The 12,071-nt window shown below is 39.9% G+C and overlaps 1 protein-coding gene across 1 annotated transcript in view; it reads left to right on the top strand.

Annotated features, from left to right (window-relative positions):
- The window catches only part of LTA4H (leukotriene A4 hydrolase), a 33,014-nt gene that overhangs the window by 11,175 nt on the left and 9,768 nt on the right, over positions 1–12,071 (top strand). The window contains exons 5-14 of the mRNA XM_047741666.1: positions 1,174–1,278; positions 2,310–2,362; positions 4,870–4,942; positions 5,424–5,564; positions 6,334–6,357; positions 6,805–6,875; positions 7,337–7,448; positions 8,212–8,356; positions 9,999–10,102; positions 10,537–10,607. Coding sequence (XP_047597622.1) covers positions 1,174–1,278; positions 2,310–2,362; positions 4,870–4,942; positions 5,424–5,564; positions 6,334–6,357; positions 6,805–6,875; positions 7,337–7,448; positions 8,212–8,356; positions 9,999–10,102; positions 10,537–10,607 — 899 coding nt within the window. The remainder of the gene's footprint in view (positions 1–1,173; positions 1,279–2,309; positions 2,363–4,869; positions 4,943–5,423; positions 5,565–6,333; positions 6,358–6,804; positions 6,876–7,336; positions 7,449–8,211; positions 8,357–9,998; positions 10,103–10,536; positions 10,608–12,071) is intronic.

The following is a 12,071-nucleotide window of genomic DNA, read 5'->3' as shown; positions in this document are numbered from 1 at the left end:
TGTACATACTAGGTCCCAGGCCAGACCTACTTGGACCAAGCAAATAGAATTGGGGACCAACCTGTCTTTATGGGGGCTTCTTGATTCCAAGATCGTCGCACAGCCGAACCACACCTAGTATGTATAGTGCTGTAGAAAACTGTATACTCGGAGACAAAGAATCTCCAGTTTTGGACTCTTTAACACTTACTGACTGCATGACCTGGGGCAAGTGTTATGACCTCAAAACCTGGAGTTGTCTCATCTGTATAACACACCACTGCCTAAACGAAGGGAGGAAGCAGAACTAAATCATTTCTCGAGTGTTTTTTAGCTCTAGATTTATGGTTGTTGTAGTACTGGCTTTGGAAGTTCTGATTCTGTGTCTGCCTCCAAAATAACTTTAAATACTGGGCCAGGCAAGAAGAATATGAAAGTCTAGAACTTCACGGGATGTATGTTTGCTAGATCATTAATATTGGAGGGCTAGTCCTTGATTCTAGCATTCTTTAGAAATAAAACTTTCAGAATCATAGAGCTTGGGTATACATTTAAATGACCCTAAGTTCTGCCCCGTCAGCATCTTTTCCAAACAAATTCCCAGAGAAAGTTATTTCACAGCTCTGGGCAATAATTTTTAGTTTCTCACAATCATGACCCTTAAAAAGCTTTCTGATTTGTAACTCCAAGTTTATGGTTTAAATATAAAACTGTTCAAAACTGTATTCGCTGTCCTAAAGTGAGTATACAACCTTGTGAATCTGTTTTGAGGGTGTGGAGGAGGACACAGGTGGCCAGCCCTGCCAGGAAGGTTGCTGGATTGTTCTTCCGTAATTTACTCTTTGCTGCAGTCCAGTGAGGTTATTACCCTTGTTTGATGGGGAAACTGAGGCTCAGGCAGGTCATTTTCCAAGGCCATGCAGTTAGTAAGTAGCAGAGCTGGAATTTTAATCTAGTTTCTACCAAATACTCTTAACATGGATGGATGAATGGATAGATAATTCACGTTCATTTTTAAAGAAGCCAGTTTTATTTATTGCTAGTTTATTTATAAACCTGCTAAGTCCAAACTTACTGGGCTCACTGCCTATCGCATAGTTAAGAAGGGGGAAATCTGTTATTTTACACATATAAAAATTAAGGATACATAGAATCTTTTCTTTGGAACTGGAAATGACTTCTCTTCTTGATTAGGTATCTGTCCCTAAAGAATTGGTGGCACTTATGAGTGCCATTCGTGATGGAGAAGCACCTGACCCAGAAGACCCAAGCAGGAAAATCTATAAATTCAGCCAAAAAGTAAGATCTGAAGACCTACATTTTTGTTTTCATTGCTGGTGAACTATAAATAGCTTTTACCTATCCAGAGAGCAAAATTGCTTTATCGTAGCCAATGAGGTTTATCCGAGGCACGATTATTGCAAATTGAAATATTTCAGAACTTAGAAAGCAGCTTCTGTGGTCTTTTGTGTTCTTCATTTCTTTTGTGCTTGTGAAATGTTGGGCTCTATTCACAGAGTTGGACTAAAGAAAGGGGTAGTTGAATAAGCAAAGTGGGGCACAGAGCCTGATCCCATTTTCTCTCATCACAGTTAGCAGCAGGTTTTCTGTTGTTTCAACTTTGCCCACCCTCCTACCACAGGGCAGGCCTGTGGTTAGTGTTTATAAACAGAGGACCTACATTAGACCAAAACAAACAAAACAAAATAAAAAACAACTCTGTTACAGTCTTTAAGGTTAAGATTCCTATGTAGCTGGTAATTTGACTTGTATCTTTGACCTTTAATGAATTGCGTGTGTTTACACATGCTTTTTTTTAAATTGACCTTCTTAACAGAACATGTAATTGAACCACAGTATAGTTTTGCTCCCAACCAGTATCTGGGATTCCAAGCTCCCAAACCTTCAGCTTCCTCTTACTGCTGGATTATTTTATATGTCTCTCAAATATACCAGGAGTGGTTTTTAAAAAGGGAAGTAAAAAAATTGTTTCACGTCAAGGAAAAACCCGAAAAACTTTAGAAAAAAACACAGTTCCTTCTTATAGGCTAATTTTTGAGAAATGCTTGATATGGACCTGGTAATATTATGTGCAGGCATGTTTTTCACGTCAGACTGCCTTTCCTAGTAAAATAAAAGAGAATAGATGTTCTGAAATGTTTTACATCACAATTTTGAACTATTTAACTCCCTAAAAATGAGAACGGTGAGATCTGAAAAGGAATTTACATTTAAATATGGATTGTCTTACTCTAACATTTCTAAGCACTAATTCGTGTGTGTGTGTGTGTGTGTGTGTTATTTATTTATTTATTTTTTGCTCCTTTTAGGTGCCCATGCCCTGCTACTTGATTGCTTTAGTTGTTGGAGCTTTAGAAAGCAGGTGAGCTTTTGAACAAATTTTGAGGTTTACAAAAAGATTAAGCGTGAAGTATCTTGAAACTCTGGCAGGATTAACTAGCAGCTCATTTATGCACATCACAAGATATCAAGCTGCAAATATTCAAATCTAATTATAAAATGTAAATAACAATGAATTTTAAATGAAAAAAGCCTTTACCAGTCACTGTTCAGCTTTTCCAGGTATTCCAGAGTGAGCATGCTCTGCCTTTAGTTAGAGATCTGGATTCTAATACAAGTTTGAACTGGTTACTTCTCTTAACTTCCATTTCCTCAACCTTGAAATTGCAATATCTCCCTTTCCCTGAACAAGTGAGGTAAGATATGTTAAAGCAATTGGAAGGGGGCGCCTGGGTGGCTCAGTGGGTTATGCCTCTGCCTTCAGCTCAGGTCATGATCTCAGGGTCCTGGGATCGAGCCCCGTGTCGGGCTCTCTGCTCAGCGGGGAGCCTGCTTCCCCCTCTCTCTGCCTGCTTCTCTGCCTACTTGTGATCTCTCTTGCTGTGAAATAAATAAATAAAATCTTAAAAAAAAAAAAAAGCACATGGAAGCCTATAAATACTATAGAAATAAAAGATATTTTATTAAAAATTTACCAATAGCTAGGGTGCCCTTCCTTCTTAATTTTTTGTTAAGTCTTACTGCTAAACAGCTGAAAATTAAGAATATGGGTAGGTCTTACTTTCTTTAAATTGCCAGAAATGTGGACAAGATCAAGAAGTCAGGCAAACCCAGCTCCAGCTCCAAGCAGTTACTATGAGCATCCTTGGGCAGCTCACATCTGAGTTTCCTTTTCTTCTCCTAATGGCTGGAAAGAATAGTATGTACCTCAAAGGATTTTTGTGAGAATTAACCGACCCAATATAGGTAAAGCTCCCAGCCTATGGGAAACACTCATTAGATGATGATTCTAGGAATTGTCAGAGTGCCGACCATTACAAGGGCTTATCCTGTGCCGACCCCCAAGCTTTAGGGCACGGAATCCCCCCAGTTCCGTGGAAAAGATAGATGGGATTGCTTTTCCCATCTGACCTATAAAGGAACTGATGCTCGGTGAGTATTAATAACCGCCTCATGGTCACACAGCTAGGAAGGGTCAGGGCCAGGACCGAGATCTAGGCTGGCTGACTTTGCAGCCCACGCCGCAAACATGTGCCCTGTCAGGCAGGATAGCCGCTGACCACATGGGGCCTGCGATGTGTGTGAAATACGCACTAGATTGCTAAACACTTGGTAGGAAAAAAAGGACGTCAACTCTTTCATTGGTAATTTTTATTTGATTACATCTGGAAATGATACTACTTTGGATATATTGGGTTAAACAAAGTGTTGTTAAAATTGATTTCATCTGCTTCCATTTTGTTTATTTCACATGTGGCTGCTAGGCAACTTAAAATGATATATGCAGCTCATACTTGGGGCTCTCATTAAATTTGTTGGCCAATAGGTTGGTTACCATCGCTGCCCAGTATGGTTCCAGAGACTGGTAGCTTTGGCATCACCTGGGAGTTGGGTAGAAATGCAAATTCTTGGGTCCTATCCCAGAGCTACTAAATCAAAATTTGCATATGAACAAGCTCCCGGGATCATCAGTATGCACTTTAAATTTGGAGAAGCGGCTCCTCTAGAGTCTACTGCCTCTCTGGGGCACGACATCTCTGCAAAATCTTGTTGTCTGGGGTTTGGCTCCGCAGAAAATTTTTAGGACGCAATTTAGATGAAAAAAATATTGTTGTGTTCTAGTCCTTTGTAAGTGATACGCACTTCTATTTGTTTCTTCTGGTTTTACACTGTGGCTAAAAATCCCACAAAATTTACTCTCTTAACCATTTTTATGGGTACGGCCCAGTAATCAGTATCGCCCAGTAAATCCACATTGTTGTGAAACAGACTTTCAGAACTCTCATTTTGCAAAACTGAAACTCTGTACCCTTTAAACAACAATTCCACCTCCTTCCATCCCCTGGTAACCAGCATTCCACTCTCTGTTTCTATGAGTTTGAACACTTTAGAGACCTCCTAAGTGGAATCAAAATATTTGTTCTTTCATGACTGGCTTGGGTTGTTACTCAGCATAATGTCCTCAAGCTTCAGCCATGTTCTAGCACGTGACAGGATTTCCTTCTTTTTCTATTTGTTTCTTCTTCTGTGAGTGTTCAACCTTTAAGTACATAGCAAATAACCCCTTACTGAGCCTGACTGGGGGATCCCCAAAGTTCTTACCAGAGCCAGTTAGCTAATCTTCGGGGGCACCTTACATCTCTGTTTTCATGTGGCCCAGACGGTGCCTCTTCAGAGAACTGCGTATTTTCTGGTGTGCACACAGCAGTGGACTGTATCTCAGAGAAGCTGTTAAACCTCCCCTCCTCCCAGAGCACATGGTAAATCTTACTACTGTTGGGCTTTTTATATACTACTTTAGCTCTTTCCTAGAACCAAATGAATAATGTGTCTTGAACTTCATTTTTATTAAGCTTTTTAATTTTGCAGGCAAATTGGCCCAAGAACGTTGGTTTGGTCTGAGAAAGAGCAGGTGGAAAAGTCTGCTTACGAATTTTCTGAGGTTGGTCATAGAGTTACCCTTTTTAATAATCCTGGTAGACAGTAGATTTAAGATTTTAAGTATGGCGGCGCCTGGGTGGCTCAGTGGGTTAAAGCCTCTGCCTTTGGCTCAGGTCATGATCCCAGGGTCCTGGGATCGAGCCCCGCATTGGGCTCTCTGCTCAGCAGAGAGCCTGTTTCCCCCTCTCTCTGCCTGCCTCTCTGCCTACTTGTGATCTCTGTCTGTCAAATAAATAAAAATAAAATCTTTAAGAAAAAAAAAAGACTTTAAGTATGAAATGCAATGGTGTTTAGTGATGTGGTCAGAGAATCAAATATCTCTTATTCTTTGTGGTTTTGCAGTTGTTATTTTTTTTTTGCATCAGTATTATTTAAAAGGAGCATCCTTAATTCATAACCTTCGTAGAAAGCGATATGTACTTTCAAGAAATTCATCACTGTAATGACTAAGACATGTAAATATATATGCGTTCATTTTCCAGACTGAATCTATGCTTAAAATTGCAGAAGATCTGGGAGGACCGTATGTATGGGGGCAGTATGACCTGTTAGTCCTCCCGCCGTCCTTCCCTTATGGCGGCATGGAGAATCCTTGCCTCACGTTCGTAACTCCCACTCTGCTGGTGAGTGTGAGCCTGTCTGTGTGCACGGCTAAGTTCTCCTCGCATGTACAGCTGGATGTGAAGAGCCTTAGGCTCCTGATCATCTTTTTTTTTTTTAAACAATATTTTCTCTTATTTGTATAACTCCTCTTCCTGATATTATTGCTTATTATGGTTATTTTGGTCATCTCATTTTATCAAAAGGAAATAAGTTAGCCATTAGGGAGACGAGAACCAAAGGTGTATGGGGGCGGTGGGGGAGGGGAGGTGGTGTCACACCAATGTAGGGACAAATTCTGTATCCAGACAGAGAAACTAGACCATTTACACTGGGCATGTAGGGGCGGGTCGAACAAAACGAACAAAAACTCACTTTAGCATGTATAGGGAAGGATTAGACCTACAGTATATAATTTATATGCCTATGCTATTTGTATGCTACTTTAAATCACTGCAGACTTCGTAAGTATGCTGTGGGTAATTAGGCGAGAATAAGGTACATAAAGGAAATAAGAACAGATATTTTTAAAATGGAAGGAGAAATGTTTCCTGGAAGTTAGAGATAGGTATGCTGGGCTTCCTGGTCCTGGAAAAATTCCCAGATGAGGGAGAGAAAGAGTCATGTTATTTATTTATTTATTTATTTATTTAGTCCTGCATGTCTTGAACCCCTTTTGAGTACGATAATAGAAATACAGTGCACTATTAATGTCGGAATACATCCTGATGTAGGCAGTCTTTTAAATGTAGTCTGTAATTTGAATACTAAGGTACTTTTCTTCTTTCTTAGGCAGGAGACAAGTCACTCTCCAACGTAAGTTAAAATTTATTATCGCAGTCTTACCCTCAAAGAACTAAGAATTCAGCTGATTTTTAAAATATCCATTGTATTATTATGTTGAAGATACGGTTATAAAAGATAACTCGGGGGTTGTTACATTAACAGTTAGATTTAATAGACGTCATAACATTTTATGGTCTGATTTCTTCATATGTTTATGAAATGCATTTTAAAGGAGTGATGTGTCCATTTAATATTTTCTAAATAACTTGTTTCTAATTTTTTAAACTATATTTTTGTCTTTGGCTAAGTGATGATTTGTTTGCTCAACTAACTCCCTAAATATCTCAGCTGATGTTAAAAAGAAATTGAACAATGTGGAACTGAAAGAACTAGAATGCTTATGTATGGAGTTATTTTAGAATAAGGCAATGCGTTCTACTAATCCCTTCCACTGTTTACTATACGTTTCTACTTTAGGTTATCGCACATGAAATATCTCATAGCTGGACAGGAAATCTAGTGACCAACAAAACTTGGGACCACTTTTGGTGAGATTTTTAAATTATGATTACTTTTCTTTATCGGTTCTTCTTATCAATTTCCTTCCCTGCCTCCCACTGCTCCAAATTGGTTTTGCGGAAATATCTTGTTTTTCTTTGTCGTCATCTTTTAGGTAGACAGTTTTAAAAATTTCACAATGCTTGTCAGTGTTAGGAGGAGTAAGAGTATTCGGCTCGTGCTTCTTACTTAGTGCTGGTAGCATCACATTTTAATACATGGGAACAGAAAACGAGAACTGTGGCTGGATTTTCCCCGCTGCCGTCCGGGTGGCTGCATTTTCCATTGCTCTGAGCAGAATCTGCTTAGACAGTAGTGTCCATGCTTTACAATGTTTTACTCTGTAGCAAAGCCAAAAAGAAAATACCTTGTTGATTAAATTTCTTGTTCCTTTCAGCTGTGTCACTGTTTTTATTTTATTTACAAAAAAAAAAAAACAAAAACTTTTTAGGTTAAACGAAGGACATACTGTGTATTTAGAACGCCACATTTGTGGACGACTGTTTGGAGAAAAGTTCAGACATTTTCACGCACTGGGAGGATGGGGAGAACTACAGAATTCGGTAAGTGGGTCATGCTTCGAAAAGCATTTCTCCAAAGTTGTACAGGCATTTGAAAGTTTAGTTTGTAAACTAGCTTTCCTAAGTAGCAACAAGAAAGCCAGGTGTGGAAAATCAAGCAGATACTGGTATAATATTCTATTTTTTAAGCTTTTATTTATTTGTTTGAGAGAGAGAGTGGCAGGGGTGGAGGGCCTACATCAGAGGGGAGGGGCAGAGGGAGAGAGAGAAACCCCAAGCAGACTTGGTGCTGAGCACAGAGTCCTACATGGGGCGCAGTTGGAGGACCCTGAGGTCATGACTTGAGCCAAAGCAAAAGAATTGGACGCTTAATCCACTGAGCCACCCAGGCGCCCTGGTATAATATGGTATTGATACATGCTAGTTATTATCTTGTATAATGTCATGTTCATGACTGGTAGGCCCTCATTGGGTCTTTGCCATTAATACAATTACTTAGTTTGAATTTTTCATTGTTCCCTTCCAAAGGCTGAATTTGCTGACCAGGCATTGAAACATTTTCCTAGTTTTTTATAAGAATAAAGCCTACTACTGAACAGGAAATACCACGGAACATGACACAAGTAGGCATTCCATTAACAGACTTAGAGAAATTTGTGCTAACATACCCTACAACTTCTAGTCTTCCAGTGTAAGTTCCCCTAAAGTTATGCCTTTGAGCGAAGTCATACTTCCTTATTAGCTTGCTTGCGTGCTAATAACCAGTATCCATATTTGAACATTCATCTAATTTCGTGTCTTGCAGATAAAGACTTTTGGAGATACACATCCTTACACCAAACTTGTGGTTGATCTGACGAATGTGGACCCCGATGTAGCATATTCTTCAGTGCCCTACGAGAAGGGCTTTGCTTTACTCTTTTACCTTGAACAACTTCTTGGGGGTCCAGGCAAGTAGTTGGCATTTTCTGATTTTTGTTTGTTTGTTTGTTTGTTTTTGAGGGCAATGTGAAGAATAAGGAAAATTTTTAACTGTTGTTTTTGGTCTCATTTTATTCTTTTGTTTCATTTTGTGTGTAGCTGCTAAATTTTCTTTTTTTTTTTTTTTTAAATTTTATTTATTTATTTATTTATTTGACAGAGAGAGATCACAAGTAGATGGAGAGGCAGTCAGAGAGAGAGAGAGAGAGAGGGGGAAGCAGGCTCCCTGCTGAGCAGAGAGCCCGATGCGAGACTCGATCCCAGGACCCTGAGATCATGACCTGAGCTGAAGGCAGCAGCTTAACCCACTGAGCCACCCAGGCTCCCCTGTATCATTTTCTAATGTGACCTCTCTACTTTAAACCTTGAATAAGCTGAATGCAAAACTGTGTTGCATGACTTTAAAGAAAACTCATCGGTATTTTATTTATTTATTTATTTATTTATTTTTAAAGATTTTATTTATTTGACAGAGAGCACAAGTAAATAGAGCAGCAGGCAGAGGGAAAGAGAGAGAAGCAGGCTCTCTGCTGAGCAGAGAGCCCCATGCGGAGCTCGATCCCAGGACCCTGGAATCATGACCCAAGCCAAAGGCAGCCGCCCAACTAACTGAGCCTCCCAGGCGCCCCAGAAAACTCATCAATATTTTAAAAAATTAGGAAAATAGTATATACTCCTTGAAAAAAATTCTGTAGTACAGAAGTTTCTAAGCATGACAAGTGAAGAGTCCCTCAGCCCCTTTCCAGTCCCCAGATGACCAATGTTAGCAGTTTGGTGTGCATGGTTCCTGGTCTTTTTCTAAGCATAAATGAACAAACAGACAGATAAATATATTTTAATTACAGAAAGTAGATCATTGGGGCGTGTGTGTGGCTTAGTGGGTTAAGTGTCTGCCTTTGGCTCAGGTCTGATCCCAGCATTCTAGGATCAAGCCCCACATCGGGCTCCCTGCTAGGTGGGGAGCCTCCTTCTCCTCCTCCCCACTAGCACTTACAGTCTCTAAGTAAAATCTTTAAAAAAAAATAAGAAAATGGATCACTTTATACACATAGACACACACATTTGTTCTACCTTTGTTTTTTTTTTAATTCAGCAGTGTTCCACATACATCCTTCCATGTCAGAACATAGAAATCTACCTTATACCCTTTAATGTCACTGTAGCTGTCCATGATGTAGATGTGCTGAATACATGTAACTTTCCCCTACTGACTGGGCATTGGGCTCTTATCCTTTGTCCATGGACTTCGAAGGCCCTCCCTCACCCACACGCATTCTGCCTGTCCCATCTCCTTCTCCTCCTCTCAGGTCACACTAAGGCCATTACTTTTAGAATTTATGTTGTGGGTTCCTTCTCTGTTTCTTCATTGCATTGGCCTCTTGTCATTCAGATTTCTTTTCTCCCTTCCACCAAATTACATATATTTTTCAAGGCCTGGCTTAAGTCCTACAACCTGATTTGAACATTCTTCAACTCCCTAAAGCCTTTGTTGGTTTCCCTATTCTCTGAAAGCTCTCTGTTCTCCCTGGTCAAGAGTATCATACCAAGCACCCCCAAAATGTTCAATAGTTACCTTTCCATTAATCAACTTTTTTTTTTTTAAACTCTTAGAGGTTTTCCTAGGATTCCTAAAGGCTTATGTTGAAAAATTTTCCTACAAGAGCATAACCACTGATGACTGGAAGGATTTCCTGTATTCCCACTTTAAAGATAAGGTTGTTTTTAAAAAGCTTTCTTATTTTCTATGCCCAATATACCTGTGTTTAATGGCTATTTGTTAGGCTGATTTGAATTCCTTCATAGTAGTACTGGTTTAGAATTTAAGATTCAGCCTTTCATGGTACTTTTTCCTATGTAAAATGTGATCTCAACAATATGAACTAACGTGAATATTTTGGAGAGATCTGCAATAGTAGGTTTCAGAAATTTAGTTCTTGTATATAATTAATTTTCCTGCTTTATTTAACAGAATAATGCTGATTAATATAAATTTATTTTAGGAAAGAGTCTTAGAAGTTATCTTAACATGTTAGTGCAGGTAAATTATAGATTTGAGGACCTAAAAGTTTTAGAGAGTCACACCTCCCCCACCCCACCCCCAATGGAAAAAGTTATTCCGTAGCAACCTTGGTGTTCTTTGTGTTCACAGGTTGATCTTCTCAATCAAGTTGACTGGAATGCGTGGCTCTATTCTCCTGGAATGCCTCCTGTAAAACCCAAGTCAGTCCTTCCCGTTAATGGTTTCCTTCTCACTCTCCAGAATTCTTGGGCTCCTCAAGATACTCGACAGGGTTTGATGACTTCCTTAAGCTGTAACCAGTTACAGAGCAGATGTTGTAGGTGTTTGACCCTTAACCCTGAGGTCAAAAGAAACATTTCCATGAATTATAAATTCAGTTAATTCCAAGTCATGATGGAATGCCTCCTTTCAGCTGAAGGATGGTGATACAGAGAAGATATTTTCCTTTCTTTCAACACCTCTGAAGTAAGAAATACAACCTGTATAAGTGTAATGTCCATCATTATGACAGTGTTCTAAGATGTCAGCCGCATTTCCAGAAGAGGCACATTAGGCTTAGTGAGGTAAAGGTCTTCTGCCGAAGTTTGCACAGTAAGTAGTTAGGGTTGAGATTCAAACCCTGGCAGTCTTTACCCCTCCGCTATACTGCCTTTTATACCACCCTTGAATCAGAGACCTAAACTCTGGTCCTCGCGTGTCATGTGAGGATGCAAACTACCACATGTTCCAGCCGGGACCATGCTGTCCCCTCCACCCCCCTCCGGCAGTACTCTTTGCCAGATCATTCCAATCTCAGCTCAAGATCCACTTCCTCATGGAAATATTCCTTGACATCTCTGACCAAGTCCGGTTCCTATTTAGGGTTTCCTGGTGCTGTGTATGGCCTCTTCATTGCTATTACCACATGGTAATTTTAATTTGTGTGATAAAGTCTTTCTCCTTCACGACACTGAAGCACTGTGAGAGCTGCGCTCCTACCTGGTTTTGCTCCCTGCTTTTCTTAGGATCTTGCCATAAGTAAGGGCTGCTTCCCTTCCCCTGGCTAATCCTTACCTAGTTCTTATGACAACGAAAAGGAAATTTCAGGACACCCAGAAAGAGATCAGCAGAGGTTTTGTGTGGTTCTGTTGTTCCTTATGAAATCAGTGCTAAGGAATGTTCTAGTTGAAGGTGATTTACTGCCTGAGCAATTTACTGCCTCTGATCCCATTTGGTCTTGGAGACAAACAAAAGGCTTTCTCTGTAGTCCACAGCCCAACTACTTCATGAAGATTAACTGGCAGCTACTTCAAAGGAGAGCACTGCGTTAACTGGCTAATAATCTCCCCTAGGGCTCAAACTCTCTTTCAGAGGTGCAGAGGCAACTTCTAATCAAAACTCATGTCATTTAGGCCCACAGGGGCAGGTACCCCCACTGTTCTCTAATAGAAACATTTCACAGCAAGCAAGCATCATTTATGGACAAAGAGGGATGTTTTGCAAGAATTATTATACCTTATACAGTCTCTTCCACTGTTGTTGCAACACAGGGGATTTATTTTCTAAGTTAAGAACACACAGATTTTAGTGCCATTTGCTTTGCTTTAAGAGTTTGTTATTTTCACTTTCTTCTGAAAAGAGAGAAATAAAATCATCACATGATGACTCGGAGTCTCCCAAGGGTC

The sequence above is a fragment of the Lutra lutra genome, chromosome 8 (genome assembly GCF_902655055.1).
Source record: "Lutra lutra chromosome 8, mLutLut1.2, whole genome shotgun sequence".
Taxonomy (NCBI): Eukaryota; Metazoa; Chordata; class Mammalia; order Carnivora; family Mustelidae; genus Lutra; species Lutra lutra.
The sequence above is the reverse complement of the archived record's forward strand: the minus strand, read 5'-3'. Positions and strand labels throughout refer to the sequence as shown.